General features: G+C 41.6%; 1 protein-coding gene across 6 annotated transcripts in view; it reads right to left on the reverse strand.

Moving 5' to 3' along the window:
- The window catches only part of Dgki (diacylglycerol kinase iota), a 456,269-nt gene that overhangs the window by 137,039 nt on the left and 298,473 nt on the right, over window positions 1-20,757 (reverse strand). For 4 of the 6 annotated variants that reach the window (XM_031381541.1, XM_031381543.1, XM_031381542.1 and 1 more), the window contains exons 20-21: window positions 16,531-16,730; window positions 11,535-11,597 (exon numbers count right to left, since the gene is read on the reverse strand). In XM_031381541.1, the coding sequence (XP_031237401.1) occupies window positions 11,535-11,597; window positions 16,531-16,730 (263 nt within the window). The remainder of the gene's footprint in view (window positions 1-11,534; window positions 11,598-16,530; window positions 16,731-20,757) is intronic. The other 2 variants (XM_031381545.1, XM_031381544.1) reach the window with 1 other exon arrangement.

The raw sequence follows: 20,757 nt of genomic DNA on the forward strand, positions 1-20,757 counted from the left end.
AAAAAAAAAAAAAAAAAAACACTAAAAGCAATAGCCAAGAAATACCAAGCAAAAACAGAGCAAAACTCAATACAACTACTGCAGTGTGGGGTTCCTCCAGAGGATTGTCATGTGGCCATGATGGAAGTAGAGGTCAGTTAAGGGCACACTGGCTTTGGAAGGGATCATAGACTCCAGGCTCCTTGGCCCTTCTTGTTTGGTGGAGACCTCTCATTCACTCTCACATGACAAGTGCCACTGTCGTCTGCATGAGATATATGTAGTCAAGGTGAGCCCTTAGTAAGCCTGTGCCATGCTGCTTAAACAGTTAGCCTCTAAAGCTGTGAGCTAAAGAAAGTAAAATGTCTTTTCCTTATAAAGTTACCCTGTCATGAGCATGTTGCTATAGCAAGAGTGATACATTCAGCAATCTTCTAAGCCCACTGAATCAGGGAAGACTGGAATGGGTACACTACCATGCGTGGTCCTATTGAAAGGAGACACTGAAAATCCTGCATTAGACTCATTCTTCCAGGAAGCAGGCTCAGTCAGGAGAATAGTCGCTACATTATTCTAGATGGTAAAAATAAAAAGTCAGCACTGGCCAGATGTGATGATGAATCTTCACTGTCAGTTTGACTGGGTTTGGAATCACCTAAGCGAGATATGGCATCTGGGTGTGTCTGTGAAGGTGATTCCAGACAGGTCTGAGAGAATAAGATCTATCCTGAACTGGATGGCACCACCTCATAGGCTGCGGCCAAGTCTCAATAGAAGGTAGAAAAGGAAAAAAAAAAAAAAAAAAAAAAAAAAAAAAAACAGATGACCACTGGGACTCTCCTTGTTTTCATTCTGCCTAGGTGCGAGCAAATGGCCTCAGGCCCCTCCAGCCACATCTTGACAGGTCTTGAATGTTTTAGGCACCATGCCTTATCCACCACGAGAGAATGTGCCCTCGTCTCAGATCCAGAGTAAGCGTATCCTCTGTTAAGTTGTCTTCTGGAAGGCATTTGCCCAAAGCAGTACGAAAAGTAACTAATAAAACTAACAAGATTCATTTCAAAATTGCATAAGAACCATTCATCTTAAATGCCTCAAAAGTGCACATAAATATTCAATATATGCTTAGAATTTATTTCTCTTATTATTGTGTGGATATGCATGATGCATTTCTGGGCATTATGTGGAAGTCAGAGGCAATTTTGTGTAATCAGTTCTTTCTTTCTTTCTACCTTATATGGATTCCAAGGATTGAACTCAGGTCGTCAGGCGTGCATACCAGGAAGTGCCTGTAGACTACTGGACCACCTCACTGACCCACAAAAAATTTATTAATGAGTTTAAAATTTTAAAAGTAATCTAGCTATCAGAGAAATTTCTAGAAATTTACTGTATCTTAATTGGTTGGGAGCCAATGTTTTCTCTTCTTTGTGCTGATTTGTTTCTTTGCTCCAGTTTGACAATTGCTGAGATCTTGAATGTTCAGTGCAGATGCACCAACAGCCTTTCTCCTCATGCCTTCTGTAACATACTCTCTTTTCATACATCTCTTTTCATACGGGTGTTTCAGAGTGTTATGAGAGACCAGAAAAACTCAACTGAATGGTTGAACTGAACTCACACCCTTTAACAAATGAAATGTCCTTTGTGGTTCATCACCAGGTCAGTAATGTAACAAATAAATAAGTAAATAAATAAATAAATAAATAAATAAATAACTGACCAGGCCCTCAAAAGGCACAAAACCAACTTTTATTGAAATGTTATTTTGTTATCTGGGTCAGAAGACATCAGGTACTATTACAGTGCTGGAGCAAAGGATGAAACATCTCTTTTCTCTTGAATGCAAAAAATACAAAACATCCTAAAGACTTCTTTCCTAGGTAGAGAATCCATTTATAAATAAGTCTGTTGTCTGTGAAGATGATCAAAACAAACACTTCCCTTTCCATTTACAGACTGAAGCACTTTCCTGGTTATTTTATTACAACAATGTCTTAGGAGTTCAGATCTGAACTAAATTTAACGTGTTTCTTGTCTAGCCACTTTATTTTTTATAGAGAAGGAATTTGGAGACAAGCCAACAACCTCACTCTGAACCCATGTAATGAATTCTGAAAATCTACTTATGTAAAAGGGCAAGTTCCTTCACCCCCCTTATACCTTTAATAAAAATTATTTTCAGGAATTAAGTGATGAATGCAAATGCTAGGCATAAATCTGCAACCTTCTAGTGGCACACAGGGTCACATATGCATGCATTCATGCACGCACGCACACACACACACACACAGAAATATAACTAAGCTCCATGTCCAACCTACTTAGTGCAATGCTACTAGGAGCGAAGTTGTGTCCCCTACCCCCAACTGATACACACAGCCATCCCTATTATCTCAGAATAGAACTTGGAATATGCAAAGAATTGGTATTTTGTGAGGGAATAAGTAAAAATAAGATCATTTTGAAGAAGCAAACACATCAGACCCTTTTCTTTATAGAAAAAGGGAATCTGGTAGACTTGTGTGTTAGACTCTATGAGAGCAACTAGAGAAGATGCCATTCCTAAGTACAGGATACAGGGTTCAGAGCCAACTCTGGCCTCACCTTTGTCTAGCCTGCCAAACTATTGCTCAGTCTGTTAAAGAAGCCCAAGCAAATTTATATGAGTGCCAATTCAAATGCAATGAGGGACAACTTGTTTGGTTTAAACTCACAGTTGGAATTAGTGTGCGTGTGTGTGTGTGTGCGTGTGTGTGTGTGTGTGTGTGTGTGTGTTTGTGTTGACAAAATAAAAAAATGTTCACTTTCCCAAATTTCAAGATGTTCCCCAAATCCCTGTCAACCTGACACATCCCGGCTATGGCCAATCAGGCCCCGATTTCAACCTCTCCTGACAGAAGACATGCTATACAGAAAAACTGAAACCATGACTTTGTGTTTACTGAAGTTTTTTTAAGATCGGTTCTTATATGTTTGTTTTTCCCTTTTACAATACAGGACAATCAAATCCAGCCTCCTGTAAATGCTAGGTCTATGCTCTCTCACTGAGCTACATCTCCCAGACCTAAGTTATTTTTATAGTTGAAGAATGATATTTGCTAGGGCCAGCAACATGGCTCAGTGATGGGTAAAGGCACTTCCTGTGAAGCCTGACCACCTGGCTCTGTTCCTGGAACCCATGTTGTGGAAGGAAAAAAAAATCAATTCCCACAATGCTCTCTGACTTGTGTGATTGCACATATGCACAATGACCCTCGAAATTATTAGGTAATGCAAAAAAAATTACCAACTAATTTCACTAACAAATACACATAAAGTTTTCTCACTCTTTTCCTCCTACCCAATAATTACATTTAGAACATGATTCAGAAACCTTTCCGAGGACTCTCTCTCCTATCCCAAAGATGACTTTGACAATGGCCCCATATGCCCCATATACCCAAGACAGCAAAGAAGCCCCAAATAGTCGCCTTACTCTTGAAGTGAACTCTTACTATACAAAAAGTGCTGAGCCCTAACATTGCTCACTCACCTACATAGATATGAATAATTCATCTGTAAATATAAATGCTAAAAGCAATGTGATAATTTTTAAAATCGGGGGAATCCTTAATGCATTGGGCCTTTACATAAGTGTACTGGATCCTGAACTCTGCACTGGCCTCTGCAACAGGAGACCATAGAAGCCATCCCTCAGTGGAGACAAAAGCATGACCCTTACTGCTAAGCCTGATGATGACTCTCACTACAGGCAGAAGCATGCGTGTCTTGGTAAACTTTTACTTATAGCAATACTTAAAATCTGCAGCTTCAAAGAATCAAAACATCTAAAATGTGTAGAACTGAATTCTTAGTTAACTCACATCTGCTTTTTGCTTTAAAAGCATATCTGGTACAATCTGATTAAAACGCATAACTCATACACATTCACACAATGCAAATGACTAGAGTTCATCTTAAGGTAGATATGGTTCATCTTAAGAAGATAATCTTAAGAACTGTCCTCAAAGTGGATAGGCCAGTGTGTTAATCCTCACTTTACTGAATTACAGTATGTTAGAAAGCAAGCTTCCGACCGTTCTCCTCAGTCTTCCCATCTATGGAAGCATAACAGTATTACCCAATGCAGTTATTAAAGTGCCTAAGTTGCTCAGAGTAGAAGATGCTTGCCACAGTCTAAGCACATATCACCTCTCTGACCGAGTGTAAGCATCCACGTGCATTCTGGCGGGCAGCACGATAAGGCCTTCATGAAGTGTTTCAAGGCAGTACAATGCCTGGCCTGCTCAGTACCCAGAACCAAAAGTGACCTGCAATTCCATGACCAATCTTGTGTATGTTTCCTCTTGAGGCAAACTTTAATGAGATTTAGAGTCACGCCTTGGATTTACCAGAACAGAACTTCAAGGCTGATGAGAATCCCAAGAATTGACTACATTTTAAAAATTGTCTTAAAAACAAAATGCAGGAGGATAATGAATCCATGGCCCGTGATGTACAGACAAAGGCAGTGTTGTGAAAATACTTACATCAGAAGCATGGAGTGTTAGCAGGGAGGCCTGTGCTCTATTTACCTATGCTGTCATGATACCTCCTTGAGAGGAATGAAGTTGAGACAGGGAAGGAGCTCAAGAGGAAACCTGCATTACATAAAGACCAAAGAAGCCTATTATCTGGGTTGCGGCCTGGGCATTGTTTTGGAAGCAGCCTGGGACAGAGCCACAGGAATTCTTATGTGCTTTGCCCTCGTGATTTTCCATTTAGCACATCTGCCATATGAACAAGCAGGGAAGAGTGGTGGAGGAAGAGAAAAGGAAAGGGTGGCTGTGGGCCTCCTAGGATGAACAACGAGAAACAGTGGGCAGCATAATGAGAGGACCAGTCAGATAACACACAAAAGTGTCAGAGTATCGGGAGAGATGGGCAAGTAAAGTCAGAAATGGGCAAAGCCTGGCAGATTCTTAGAAAACACATAGCTTTGCTCTCAAGAGGATGTAAAACTAATCCTGCGTCACTGCCTGACCCTGGGATCTAGTTTCTTTCAGTTCTATAAACAGAGCAGTTCTCACCTGATTTTTTAAAATAGAAACCTCTAGGCTCCTTTTCGACTTCTGTAGAAGTGACGTAGGCTCACTAAAATTATAAGAAAAGCATCTACAATCCTACTGTTCAGAGGTAATTGTACAAGGATAACAGGAATAGTTAGTTGTGAATGAGCAACCCAAACACGTTTGGGGTGTGTAGACCTTTTAATGTCCTCAATACATTTTTTTAAGCCAGAAAGTATGATGTAAAATTTTAAATCCATGAATCTGAATCTGGACATTGTCCAGATGCTAGAAGCTCAGTTGGCCTGTGAGTGCATTTCCATCAAGGTCTTGGTATGTGGAATCAAACCACAAATGAGGGAGCATCCTTTGCATTAGAGGCACACCTCGCAGACCACAGAGACAGGCATACAGATGCTTCCAACAGCGTTTGCATTGCTTCCCGATACCGTTCTTGACGAAGTAGAAGAGTTTATGGAAAGACAGAAAAAGAAAAGGTGTTGTGCAGCAAGCATAGCTTCCAATTATAAGTTATTTTTCTAATTACAGGGTCAGGGTCACATTAGCAAGAGAGGCAGATGCTGTCCAATGCACAGCACAAGGTTAAGGAAATGTCAGGGAAGTTTTGATGTGGGCAGCTAGAGAAGACAATTGCAATATTTTCTAATGAGCTGCAGAGACTAGCTTCCTTCTTCCCTCAGAGGCATGCAGACACTAAACCACAGACTTCAGTCAGGAAGGCTGAAGGTTCTTGGTTCTGCATCTGTATTTTTTTTCAGCCATGGAACTCTTAAATCCGGCCCCAAATAAAAATCTCAAAAATGGCACAGTGACACTATTTCCCCATCTTGCCTTCAAACTCTTTAACTTTTTGCAAAGGAAATCAATTTACTTTTATCCTTTACCAAGAAGCCTTCATTTATCAAAATCAGTTGTGCAGAGCTGAATCACATTCAGACTGTGGTCAAATATGACAAGTTACACTGTCCTTCCAATATGTATCCTTTCCCTCAGGCAGCGAACAAACCCACACAAGTTAGCCGCAGGCAGATCCTGTTTGTGTCTAAATTATAACTTTGGATGGTGTGTTATACTTAACATATGTCAGTGGCAGGTAGGATGCCCTGGTGTCTACAGAGATGCTCAGCTGCGTGAGCTGGGGCATGTGCTGAGTGGCGAAGCAAGGGAAGCCAAGGAATGAGGGACCTGTGAGGAGCTCCAGGCCTGGTATGGCGGCCCACTTATCTTACAAAAGCAAGCTTCTCCAAGCTTTTTTTCTCCCTAACTAAATAAAGCAATAAAGCACCCACAAAGGAACTTTCAAAGGCGAAAACTAGCAACAGATTGGTGAAGAAGGCCAGAATGCAGGACATCGTCTTCTTGCTGATGTGCTCCCTCACTGTCCCTTCCCGCAGACCATAGTTGGACTCCAGCAGCATCCATTCTGAAGGCAGACCCAGGTGCAGGCAGGGAGAGAACTGGGAGAAAGCCTGGGCTCTGGCTGAGTTCAAGAAAGTGACACCTAAGAATGACGACTCACTGAGAAAAAAAAAAACTTCATCCACTCACACTGTAGATTTGGGCCATTTAGCTGCACTGGTAGCCACCACGGCAAAGGTCCTGTGACAGCTAAGATTACTAACATCAAGAACACGATCTCCTTTCTATTCTCAGGAACTTCGATGCCCAGGGGAGGGAAAGCTGAATTCTTTAAGGAACCAGGACGAGAATAAGCAAAATGAGTGCAATATGAGCAGAAGGGGGGAGTAGTAAGGGCAAAGTTCAACTATATTTCAAACAGAAAAATAATCAGGAAAGCCAATGTATCCAACAGACAATTTGGGGGATTGGGAATAAAATAACTCTGCCAAGACTGATGAAAACTTCAAAAGATGCATTGAATTACAAATATCAGGAATAAAAGAGAACTATGCCTACAGACGCCACAGAAATGAAAGAGATAAGGAAATTCTTTTCACAATTCCATACATATTAATTGCCAACACAGAAGAAATGGACAGATTCTTTGGAAATATCAAACAACTATAAAAAAAATTTACCAAGGTAAAGATAAATAAGCTGAATAGTCCCAGGGCTTCTAGAATCATTTTTTTTACCACTCAAGGGGTTATTTATCATTTCTATTTTCTGGGTATAACTATTTGGCTGCATGCATGTATGCATACCATGTACTCGCCTTATGCCCAGGGAGGTCAGAGGAGACTGTGGGATCCTCTGGAATTAGAGTCACAGGCAGTTGTGAACCCAGGCCATCTGGAAGAGGATCGTGTGCTACCAACTGTTGACTCTCTCCCTCCAGCTCCTTTGACCTACATGCAAAGGTTGAAAGAAGAAAAATCCTAATGCCCAAATGGTTTCACTCACTGGCAAATTCTACCATGCAAATGTCAGAGGCTTTTGTGGGGGGTGGAGGAGGGAGAGAGCCTTGATAGATAACACTTCGACAGAAGAATGAAGAAATGCACAACTGGGCTTGGAGAGACGCCTCAGTAGTTCAGAAGATTGGCTGCTTTCCAAAGAACCTGGGTTAGAGTCCTAGTATCCACATGGCTGCCCACAACCACCTGCAATTCCAATTCCAGGGCATAGGGCACCCCCTCTGGCCTCAGTGGTCAACAGGAATACATGTAGTACACAGACATGCATGCAAACAAACACACATAAATTAAACAAATAAAGGATCTCAAACCAGTGGAAGCAGCAAGCTTTCCTAAAACCAACAGCAAAGCGAGGGACCACTCTAATTCAGTATCACACTAGAAACCCTGGCTGATACACAAGGCAAAACCACTCTGAAAATAGTTTTCCATTTGCTCTCCTACTAAGAAAACCAAACTTGCCATGTGGCTCCAACCACCTCATTTCTAGACGTTTAACCTAAGGTAGTGGGAACTTTTGTTTATACGAAATCTACTTCTTAATGGTTTGAGCCATGTCAGCAATCACTTTCAACCAGCAACAATCCAGGTACCTTTCACTGTGTGAATGGAAACAGCCACAGGGTGGAAGGCTGCTCAAAAACAAAAACCAACAAATGCCTGCTCCGTATGACAAGTCAGATAAATGTGGAAGGTGTTAGGCTCAGTCAAAAATACCAGCTGAGGTGGATTACATTTTGTTTTATTCCATCTTTGTGGAATTCTCAAAGGCACAAATCTATGGTGATCCGTGGCTGTTACATGTTGGGGGGTGAGAGTAACTAATGACACCTGGATGGATTACAGGGTAGTATTGGAGAGGAAAATTAGTGACATTAGTGACGTAATCTGTGTTCCAGTGACGGTGATGGTTATATGAATGTACACTTGTTTTAAAACTCATGGAACTGTACCAGAAGTAGCAATGCTGCTGCATATTAATTTCAGAGATTAGTAAAAACACAACCAACGGTGACAAATGAGTTGCTAAAAGTTGCTAACACAGGAGTACAACTCAAATCCCTCTACTTTGAGCCTTGTCATGCTGGACTGTAATTACACTGTAGTCAACTCAATTAGGTCTGAGGCTGGTGTGTTCATTCCTCAGGGGCAGAAACGAAGCTTTCTGATCTCAAGGCCTTTAATATCTCAGAGTATCTGATGTCTGAAGTAAGCAGTACAGAAAGTTGAAAATGACGAGTCAAATGTAAATGGATCACATTATTTCATTTCTCTGCCAGAAAAGCAAGAAGGAAATGTTACCCAACGAAAAGTGTCTACTAGCTGGTAAAAGAATTCCAGAAAGCTTATTCTGAGGTTCCATATGCTTTTTAGCAGATGCTCAATGGGAGCAACTGGATAAAGGATTCAACACCATTATCCACAATTTAAGAAAGGCAGCATGTGTGTGCCCTTCAATGACTACTTCCCTATGAAGAAACTTAATCACATAGAGGTTATTAGTTTTAAGCTACATTGTAGAGAATGTACATGTGGAGATTCTTGGCTTAGTGTTGTCTTATTTAGTGAATGGGGAATTAAACAGTTTTGTTTAAAAATATCCACAAATTCATATGCAGCGATAAAGAACCAAAATATTATATAATGCTAGTGGCTAGAGAGATGGCTGGGTGGCTAAGAACACATACTGCTTTTGTAGAGGACAGGAGTTTACTCCTAGGACCCAGCCTAGGATGGCATAAAACCACCCATAAATCCAGCCTCAGGAGATCCACTCATCCTCTTCTGGCCTCCACGGGCACCTGCACTCAGGTGCACAACCCACCACTCAACACACAATTTAAAAATAGTAAAAATAAAGCTTAAAAGTATTGCACAGGGCTGACATTTTGCGTGTGGTTGGATTTTAGTATTACGTCACAACTCGTAACAATCTATGCCTCGCCTTCTCATCACCTGTTAACTAGGGAAAGGGATGCTTTCCAGGACAGGGTACTTCAGACCATTTCAAGGAGGCTGCGCTGCTTTAGGAGCAGCAGAGAGCCCTCTCCAAAGATCCAAAGAGCATCTTCTTAAAACAGGTTCTGAGAGAAGAGAAAACCAAAGATCTCAGTTCAGGGTGTCAGGTCTGGATGGTTGGTGGAGAGGGAACAGAGCAAAGTTAACAAGCTAAGCATGTCTGGGTCTTCCAAGCAGTGTAGGTAGAAAAGGCCCGGATGCAAAGGCACCGCTGTGCATGGACATGGACTCTTCTCCATCTTCCTGCTCTCCTTAAGATGGGACTCCGCCCAGCTTTACTTTTATTATACAGATGCTTTAGAGGTATAACACCTATGTGCTGTAATAGCGTGTCACAGACCTGAAATATTTTCATATTAATGCTACAGTGTTAAAGTAGCCACACCTACCGCCTGCTATAGTCTGTGGAAACGAAGACCTTGCTGTAGCACACCCTCTCCTGGAATACCAAATCAACAGCCCCACGGCTACACTGTCAACACAACCCTGCCGGGGAATGGAACTCAACCGCTCTCTCACCCACTTCAGTTGCCGACCCACTCATTCCTTTGACCTCAGTCCGTGGAGCCTCTAAAAGCCTGATCAGATGACTGCCAGCCAGTCTCTGAAGACATGTTTACTGAGGAGCCTACAGAGCAGAGACTTTTACCCTTAAGCATCAGTGGATTGGAAATGAAAGCCATTACCTTGTTGGGTTTTGATTGTTCAATTATAAGGCCTGTGCTCCCCACAGGCACTAAGGGGTGGTGCTGATCACTAGATCTGCAGCATAAAATAGTGCCTGCTGCTCAGCCAGGGAGAAAAAAAAACCACTCATCAGCTATATTTCTAGTAAATGTGATCTGTAAGCTGAAAATAAGACTGAGCAACTAAACTTCAGGAAGTACTTCATAACATCACTAGATTTCAGATTTACAGTTCCTCGCAGTTCCTCGCAGACACATAAGTTTCCCACTCATTAGGCCCATCAACTAACTATGACTTAGTTTCCCAATGCTCTGTCAAGGTCTGTGAATAGGTCTAGAACACAGATATTCATAGGGATATATTGCTAATCACCTCAAGCGGGCCAAGTTTAGAGTGGGGTATGCACACATCTCAAGTTCAGACAATGAAAACCAAATCAAACTTTAAAAACTATAACAGGCTCATAAACAGTAAACTTCAGTGAGGTGTGACTGATTCTGAAAGCATGAATTAGAGAAGAATTGTTTGAAAATGTGATCACGCTGCTGGGTCTGGACAAACACTCACGAATCCAGACAGATGGAAGGCCACATGAGTTCAGAAGCCTGGCTGCCTGAATTTGAATCTCATTCTATGACCTGTTAGTCTGTGACCTTGAACATGCATCCAGGAGAGAGAACGATATTCCATATGCACGGTATCATCTTGAGAATTACATAGTAGATGCAAGGCACCTAGCATAGTACTTAAAGCATAATAAATATTAAGTAATATAAGATGGAGCAAGGAAAGAAATGAATCAGTGTTTGGCGCCAAAAATGCTAAAGAAAAATCCTAAAAATCCTATTTCCATTTTGTTTATTTCATTTCACCAGAAAATTAAAACACCCTGGAGTGCATTGAGCATAAACCACTAACCATGCATAATAATAAATTTCTGCTAACTCAGTGAGAGCTCATGGTCATTGATCATTGTATAACAGCTGTGACTCTTTGGCACAAAAAATGAGCTCTGCACATGTTGGGGCCATAAGTACTTCCTCAAATATATCTGTAATGGTATTGGTCTAACTGTCCTATCAGACTCCGAAACACCACGATGCTTAGCATAGACTGTTACACCAACCCACACAACCACGGGCCCTAAAGTATCTCATAAAAAGATGAAAGTGCAAACGTATAGTGGGTGGGGACATACAAAGCACAAAGAACTCCTCTATTGCTCTCCATTTCACATTAAAAAAAAAAAAAAAAAAAAGATAGAGGTGTAAGAGCATCTATGATTAGGTGGCTCCCTCGTCTGAACAGCAAACCTGTGGAGGAAAAGGGTGCCACGGGCAATTTACCCCTGAGGAGAAGTTGGGGAATGAGGGTCAAAACAGAACGGCACTGTACTCACATGGTGAAGGAGCCGGGGGGAGCAGACACTCGCCGTAGGTCCGCAGCTTGCACCTGATGGATGCTAGAGGCGGCAGGGAATGAGCAGCGAAGACAGAGTCAGCGGGACAGCGTGGACAAACAAGGAACAAGCCAGGGAGAAAAAGAGAGACACACAAAGTTTAAACAGAAATTGAATGAGCGCATCAGCAACAGCGATGAAAGAAAAAATAAAAAGGAAATCAAGCCAGCCATGGAAATAATCCAGAGAAGCCGGTGATAGCAATGAAGCCAACGGGACACATGGAAGCGGCTAGTTCCAGGCAAGCCACATACCGGAGCGCAGGGCCAAAGCAGGAGGGTGGGCTGAGGGCACAGGACGAGTTGTCAATGGCACCTTTGCTCCAGGACATTGAGGACGACTCAAGGGCGGAGGCACAGGCTTCCACATCAGAGTGGGAAAGCAGCACACGGACCTCTCCCTGAGGAGGGGTGCCCATGTCATCCTTGACTCAGCAACCTTAAGCTTCCTTCAGCTGAACACCAAAGGTTTTCTGAGAAGCCCAGCAGTAGTTTTACAAAATTCCCTTTCATCCCTCAGGTGACTTAATGTCACTCATACTCAAGGTACAAACGCGAGACCCAAACATCCCCCCTTCATCCTTTTGTGATGAGAACGGTCCGTAAATGCTATTAGAAAGTAGGCACTGCATGACTTAACAAGCTAACCCCCAAACTCACTCTTACCCTGTACCATCCCTTTCTTTTCTTCTCTCATTTAAACTTCTCTAAGTGCAGAGCAGGAGTCCCCAGATTCTCTGCCTTCTGGGTACATACATTCCCACAGAAGATCACCCATGAGTTGACACCAGTGTTCTGTCCATGTTACTTTTCAAAGACTCTCTGCTAAAACCAATAGTACCCATCCGTTGCCCAGGATGATGGAAGCCAGTTGCCCAATTCAAAGTTAGCTAACTAGCACTCTTGCCTTTATACAAAATGACTATCCTTCATAATTGCTAAGGAAGTCAAGGATACTAGCCAAAGACTTCCCTTTATTTCAAGCTTCTGACCACCTTCAGTCGTGCTTCACAATACAGAACATAATGAAATACATCTGATTTTTTTTTTTTTTTTGGCTAGGATATTAGTAAAAAACCTAGACAAAAATCTCTATGACATTTTGTGTGGAAAATATTTATTGGACTCCATAGTCTGTGTAGACTCATATGATCTAATAAAATAAAGTATGCTCCCTTGCAAATATCAGTTAATGAACACATTTTATTTTGTATATACTAATAAAATTGATAAATGTTTCCTTTCATAATAAATGTGGACAGAGTGGCATCATGAGGCCTACTGCTTGGTACTCGCTCATAGAGACTCCTTCTAATTATTCATTTAATCGTATCTACTTGGTTCAATATTTGTCCTGCACTTGTAGTAAAACATCTTCCAAACATATTTTATATGGCCTCTATATTCATGAGGTTTTACATAGCTGCTATTCTGTTAATAGTTTCCAAGAAACGCAGCAGAAATAGAAGCATAATGAAGTGCATTTGTGAGTCACCAAATCAATGTGTAATCACATCTCAGGGATGATGCCAGGTACTGGGCATCCTGAGTGGAAAAACCCAGGGCCTCTGCACAGAGCAGAGCAGAGAGACAAGCAAACAGAGGAGGGATGCTCTAGGTAGACAGATGATGTGGTGGAAATGGCACCAAGGGGTACAATAACTGCTAGGATCAGCTAGAGAATGGTACTTGGTGGAAGTGATACATGGCTTGGGTTCTGCACTGTGAGCAAGGCTGTCGGATGAAAGAAGAAAGGGAGACCACTGTGAGAAGAAAATCCAAGAGGAAAAGAAGAGTGGTGATGGAGAAAGGCTGTAGCTCCCCTGGGACAAGGGAGATCAGGATGAAGATGGAAAATAACAAAACCATCTGTGAAGATAAGGAACACAGGCTTTCCATTTGGGAAATTCTAGTTGGCACAGTAAAAAAAAAAAAGAGTCATCTTTCTAAAGAGGGGCAGCTGGGTAAACTGGGAAAAGAATCAACTGTGAGCACACATTAGCAGATTCTTAATGAACAGGAGAGTTGGTGAGCAGAAAGATCTGAGTGATGAACTGAAGCTGGTCTCAGGGAAAGTGCCAGCCAGGGAGGTGTGGAAAAGTGGAGGTGAGTGAGGGGGCTTCAGGGACAAAGGTGTGATGAATGTGCACATGAGTGAGGAATAGACTCGATGGATGAGAAAGAAAGACAAAGGCAGTAGAGTTAAGGATCTGCTTATTAGTATGTAATCTGAGCTTGCCCCAAAACCCCATTAAGGAAAAACTGTCAATTACAGTGTTTGAGGAATAGCCTTTAGTTTTGGAAAAGAGCCAAGTCACAGACCTGAGAGTCAAAGATGTGTGAGATACACCAACACTCAAGGGAAGAAAAGGCAGTCATTCAAGGAACCACAGGGTTAAAATAGCAAGTCCTCCCAGATAACATGGACGAAAGAAGCCCAGTTCCTTAAATGAACCAAGCAGCTACCATTCCTATATCGAGATCACATATGCACACATGCACACATAAACACACATAGTTGCACATGCATACACATGTATATACATGCGCACACACAAAGGCCTGTGCCTTTGATAAAAACAAAAAACAAAAAAACATTATGACACAGGAAAGTAGTTGTCTTCCCCTTCTAGCAAGAAAAAAAAAAATACAGGCAAATTAAGCAAAACAAAACAAAACAAAAAAAAACAGTTTTTGTTTATTAAATAAATAAATGGAGAAAGGAAGGAAGAAGAGGCGAGAAGAAAGGGAGGCAGAGACATACAGGAGCAGCTTGACCTCTCAGTATCTCTTCCATCACTCAGACGCGATGGAAGACGTCTGACATGGTGGACATGTGTGAGAGAACCTCAAAGGAACAGAAGGTTAAAGAAAAATTCTTAAAATCAAGGTTAACTTGAAACTTGAAAATTTACTTGGAAATACAGAGGAAGAAGTTAGATCTGAGAGAAAGGGGGGGAATGTTTTATGATGATGTAGACATAATCTAACTATAGACATGAAAAAAAGATTAAGGAGAGAGAAAGCCAGGCTTAGTGAACAACTGTGACGTGGAAACCAGGTTTAATTCCTTTTTCTTCAAAAATGCAGTGTCAGTACCGATTTCTCTTAAATATAGTGCTGAATAAAAATTTTATATTACGTTTTCAATTTTTAAAAAGGATAGTGTGCTCTGACTCCCTTTGGACAGGTCTTCCGTGTCACAGAGGCTGAGATGTTGGGAACACTTCCCCAGGTGGGAAGAGTCAGAATTTTATTAGATGAAGCTGCACTTGGACATCCATACAAGTGAATGCAAGAGAAGCGTCACATGCCACACATGTGATAAGGACAAAACAAAATACTAAGTGCACCTATTTTGCACATAAAAGAAGCCAAATGACTCCTAATCATCAGGATTACATGAAGAAGACACATTCTTTCTTGACAGAGCATGAATGTTGCTTGAAACTGAACACCTGAAGAGGTCTGCTTCTAGGTCACGAGAGCACAGTCTTCACTTGAGCAATAGTAAACTCATAGAGCTTTACTCTGTCTTTCCCACCAATGATCTGCAAGTGACGTAGTCACATGGGCCACTGTACAAATTCACAGGTAGCTTTCTATTCATTGGTTCTGAGGTTTCTGCCAAACCAGTGTGTCATGATTTCACTAACATATCTAGAAGAAATGTGAGGAACCATGTACAACTGTCGACATCTCATCTTTTTTAACATAGAAACTCAACAACCATGTCTTCAACCTAGGAGGAAAAAGGCAGCGAGGACAGAAAGCATCAGCAAATGCGCCAAGAGTCTTGCCAGCTGCCAAAGGTAAATCAAGCAAGAACTGTCACTTCAGAGTGAATGGAGTAAACGGAAGCTTGGGGAAACAACCGGGCCAATGTTCCAGGAAGTCCAGACTCCAAGAACAGAGGAAGCGGACTTCTCACGCCAGCCTCAAACTTAGAAGCGGATGGCAAAAGCTGAAGTGCCTGGGGAGTGCTGTCTGGGGCTCTTCCTGCGCATATGCTGGCGCCGAGGGAGGTGACAGGAGCTGTGGCACCTGCGTCATCAGTTATTCTGGGAATTTGTGCAGATTCTCACCTTGACTTCATGAACACATGGCAAAGCATGCCCCTTCTTTGCAGGCACCGCCGGGAAGCCAGCCATTCAGTACAATTGGTAACCATGCATCACAGAAAGCAAACAGGAGGTGCACCTTTGAGGCCCTTCACTGGGACAGAGAATGACCTGAAACCCTGAAGTGACCTTAGGCATAGAGGCATGATATCTAGAAGTTACTCAAAAAAATGACTCAAATCCTCTTCTCTCTCTAGCTACTTCTTCAAACCTGAGCAGACAAATTAAGTCACCAATTTGAGTAAAGTGCACTAGAAAATGAACATCTATCCTATATTATCTAATCTTTATTGGCTTACCTTGAATCGGTTTATTAGAACACCTAAATAAAAAAGAAAGAGTGTAGAAAGGAAGGGATACGGGGTGTTTAAATGTAGACACAGTGAGTTAAATTCAGTATGGCCTGTAGATGCTGCCTTAGAAAGCAAAGCTAAGTTGACCCATCAGAGGACAAGGGACTCCAAATTGGAAAGATGGGGAGAGAGACCACTAGCTGACAGGCAGGGGAAAAATGCCTCTATAAACCAAACTAAATATTAAAACTAGTTAATCTAAAACAAAATATACCCCCAAATGATTAGCAAAGTAGAATCATCTATTCTACATATAGCAAAATTTACCAAAAAGCAGGTCAAATAACTGTAAGATAAACAAAGTGAGATTGCGTATGTTCCCATGAGAGTGATGAAGGGCCTATGGTTCCTTCTTGATTTTTCCTCTCCTTCCTAACACAGTGAGGTCCCCAGAGCATGCACATGCTCTGCCATCTGCTTTCCAGTGTCTCCATGTCACCCAGGAAGGCAAGCACAGACTCACTCATTGAGCAAAGGCATTGAGGTTCTCCGCTTGCTCTTCTGTACCATGTTGGCCTGATTCCTCAAGGAGATCCGAATCATAGCAGGTGCCAATCTACATGGCTCCCCATCCACTTGCATGGGAATGGACTTGTAAGTCAGAAGCATCACTTCCCGACACTGGTGCAGCCTTTCTCCATGGCCCCCAACTTGCAAGGCAGCCTGTCCAAGGAAGGGGAAGAGGAACCAAGAGTCAATGACTAATACTTCAGGAAGCCACATCCAGATCTACTGCAGATAACCAACAGCCTTTGGTAACATTGGTAACACTCATTAGCCAACAAGAACTTGAAGACATCATCACTACAAATAAGTTCAATATGCAAAACTGCTGAGGAAGTGAATCATGTATTCCCAGAGATAGCCACTGTCCATTTTACACAGCATGAATGTAAATATAGCTGTGCCAGGAAAAAGATGTTCACGTATCTTTCATGTTGGGCTTGCATGCTATGCAGTGCATGTGGAAGCCAGAGGACAGCTTGAAGGAATGGATTTTCTCCTTCCACCATGTAGGTGTAGAACTGTCAGGCTTGGCAGCATGTGCCTTTATCTGTTGCGTCATCTTGACAGACCTCATGCAAGATTAATTAATACACAAGGTTCTTATGTACATGTGTTATCTATTCTCATCAAGTAATTGATGTCAGCATAATAAAAGTAAACTAAAAAGGCAAAGCACATACTTTACCAATTTCAAAATTGCATTTACTAATGCTTAAGTGTACAGCCTATAGCTTGGACAAATTTTTTCTTTCTACCTAAAACCTCTTCAAACTATTTCAAATTTGTTTCAGTAAATAAAAGTGATAAAAATAAATAAGGAAAAGTAAGTTCTTCAATTAAAGACATTCTGAAACTTAAAAATCTCACATCTAATGCTATTATACTTATGAAATCAATTCTGTAACTAATTTAGAAAAGCAAAGCCCCAAATATAATTAGAATAGTGTGAACAAAGAAAAAAAGAAAAATGGTTATTTTACTATCCTTACTAGACAAAAAAATAAACCAAAATACTTTTAAAAAACATGTCATTAAATTATTGGTGTCTACATACCAATAGCGATGAACAATGGAAATACACAGAGAAAACTACATTCACCTTTCTGGAGACATGACCTTTTGAATTTGACAATATAATTTATTGAGTAAATAATGGATAATTTAGTCAAGGGCATTAGGAATAGTTGTCAGTACATGTAGAAAAATATAATCAATATAATACTCCACATCATACACAAAGAAGAATATACACACACACACACACACATATATATATATATAATTACATATATATTTCTCAAGCTGAAAGAGAAAGCAAAGTAGTTATCACATCTTCTACAGTTTGGAAGATTGGTGGTGGTGAAGATGATGTTTTTACTGTTTCTTTTTATCAAAAGAAGATGTTACTCTGCAACTAATCTGACCTGGAATCCTCCTCAATCCTCCGGCTTCGGCCTCTTTAGTACTGGTTACTTTGTAGTACTCTTTACTACTGATCTGCATTATCACACTGAGCACTACAGTTTGGCTCTTGAATGTCCTCTGAAGGCAGATGTGTTAAATGTTTGGTCTCCAGCCCATGGCTTTACTGGGAGATGGGAGAACCTTTAAGAAGTGGAGCCTTGAGGGAATAAGCTGGCTCACTGGCATCATATCTTTGAGGGGGTATCAAGATCCTAGCTCTCTTCTGTTATTATTGTTTTTTCTATGAAGTGGCCCTACAACAACGTGCTGCCTTGGTAGAGGCCCAAATACAACACCCAAGTGACCATAGATTCAAATTGTGAGCAAAAATAATCCTTTGATTAAAAACCAATTATCCCAGATATTTTGCCACAGGAATGACTAACTAACTTAGCATCTCTCACTATTCAAGTAGTCTCCCCATCTGTGGCTAAACCTCCCCTAGAAGCCATCTCTATCTCTTTGACTCAATGGAACAGCCTCAGCATCAGGATCACTTCTCATGGAGTAAGTAATTCCCTGTGTAGCAATGGGGGATGGGAAGCTGGGGGTAGCCACCAGAAAGACCCCAGATGCCAGGAAAGCAAGAAGCTCCCAATGGGGATGACATTTGCTGAAATACTCTACAAAAGGGAGGAAGAACCTATAGAGACCATATCCAGAGGTTAGGCAAGGCCTGCGGTTGAAGGATGGGGCCACCCACTCATCTCCAAAATTTTAACCCAGAATTGCTCCTGTCTAAAGGAAATACAAAGACAAAGTGTGGGGCAGAGACTTAAGGAAAGGCCATCCAGAGACTGCCCTACCTGGAGATTCATCCCATATACAGACACCAAATCCCGACACTATTGCTGATGCCAAAAAGTGATTGCTGACAGGAGCCTGATACAGTTGTCTCCTTTGTGGCTCTGCCAGTGCCTGATGAATACAGAGGTGGATGCTCCCAGTCAACCATTGGACTGAGCACGGGGACCCCAATGGAGGAGCTGGGGAAAAGACTGAAGAAACTGAAGGGGTTTGCAACCCTATAGGAAGAACAACAAGATCAACCAACCAGAACTCCCAGAGTTCCCAGACACTAAACCACAAACCAAAGAGTACATATGGAGGGACCCATGGCTCCAGCTGCATATGTAGCAGAGGATGGTTTTATCTGGCATCAATGGAAGGAGAGGCCCTTAGTCCTGTGAAGGCTCATTGCCCCAGTATAGGGGAATGCCAGGGCAGTGAGGTGGTGAGTGGGTGGGTGGGTAGGGGAGCACCCTCATAGAAGCAGGGGGAAAAAAGGGTGGAACAAGGGATTTTCAGAGGGGAAACTGGGAAAGGTGATAACATTTGAAAGTAAGTAAATAAAATATCTTCCCCCAAAAGAATACTAACTCCTGCTTTACAACCCTCATGACAAAGGCAATCAAAAGCCCTCTCAGACTGCCATGTCTCTCCAAAGTTCTATCACTTATCTCATGACCTGGGTCCCTTAGGACTATATCACCATCTAATGCCACTCCACTCTCATTCTAGCACCAAAACTGACAGGGACTTTGTTTACTTGATGACTGATGAATCTACAGGCTGTCTGCTTTTCAGTTCCTCTGACACCCTCTCATGAACCTTCTGTCCTTCAGCACCCTCAGTGAAACCAGACCATATGGGCTCCTCCCTCTCTGATGCTCCATGCTAGTCAGAAAGGAAGAAATTCTACCTAGAAAGATTGTGGCACCATGACTGGTTAGTTCACAATGTCCCACATGAGCTTTTGCAATCATTCTCTTTCCACAGAGTAATATCATTAAGTTTTATTGCTTTTCCCCCAGGTCATCAAGAATTAAACTCTGAACGCCAGTGTGCTACAAAGTCTCACTGGCTGCTGTGGGTAAGCCTAAGTAGCAATGGTAGCAGTAATATTTCCCCATTGAGTTGTCCGCATAATTAACTACTGACAGAGAGAAACTAATCCTACTTCCATTTCCTCAAATGTAGCTGATTTGGGTTTACTTCTATGATCTTTTTCTAGACTAGTATTTTACGATTCTAGATTATGCCTAAAATTCAACAATATCATGTTCTTAAATACAACCTCATCCCATCTAGAATCATGACTCTTTACTTCCCTGCATCTGCCATAGAATTAATGTTTAGTCAGTCACTGTCAAAATAAAGTGGGACAGTTTAAGAAAGGAAGGGAGTTTGTCTGAAAACCCTCCTCCTAGTTATTGCATAAGAGATCTAAAATTCACTAAAAATTTTACCTATGGTATGTTTACAAATTCCCTCTTGATGTCAAGATAAAGACTGGAAAATTTAAGTATCCTTTCTCACTGAGAGGACTTGCATGTGTATGCCATTTTCTCTCTGTTCAATGGACACAGATTCTAACCAGTACCAACATAACATCATGACAGGAAAAAAAAAACAACCCAGATGTGCCTCAACAGAGGAGTGGATACAGAAATTGTGGTACATCTACACAATGGAGTACTACTCAGCTATTAAAAACAATAAATTTATGAAATTCTTAGGGAAATGGATGGATCTGGAGAATATCATCCTGAGTGAGGTAACCCAATCACAAAACAACAAACACGGTATGCACTCTCTGATAAGTGGTTACTAGCCCAGAAGTTTGTAATACAGGAAGAACAACCCACAAACCACAAGGAACTCAAGAAGAAGGAATACCAAAAGGTGGACAGTGCATTCCTTCTTAAAAGGGGGAACC

This window comes from Mastomys coucha, unplaced genomic scaffold (assembly GCF_008632895.1).
Source record: "Mastomys coucha isolate ucsf_1 unplaced genomic scaffold, UCSF_Mcou_1 pScaffold20, whole genome shotgun sequence".
In the NCBI taxonomy this organism is placed as follows: domain Eukaryota; kingdom Metazoa; phylum Chordata; class Mammalia; order Rodentia; family Muridae; genus Mastomys; species Mastomys coucha.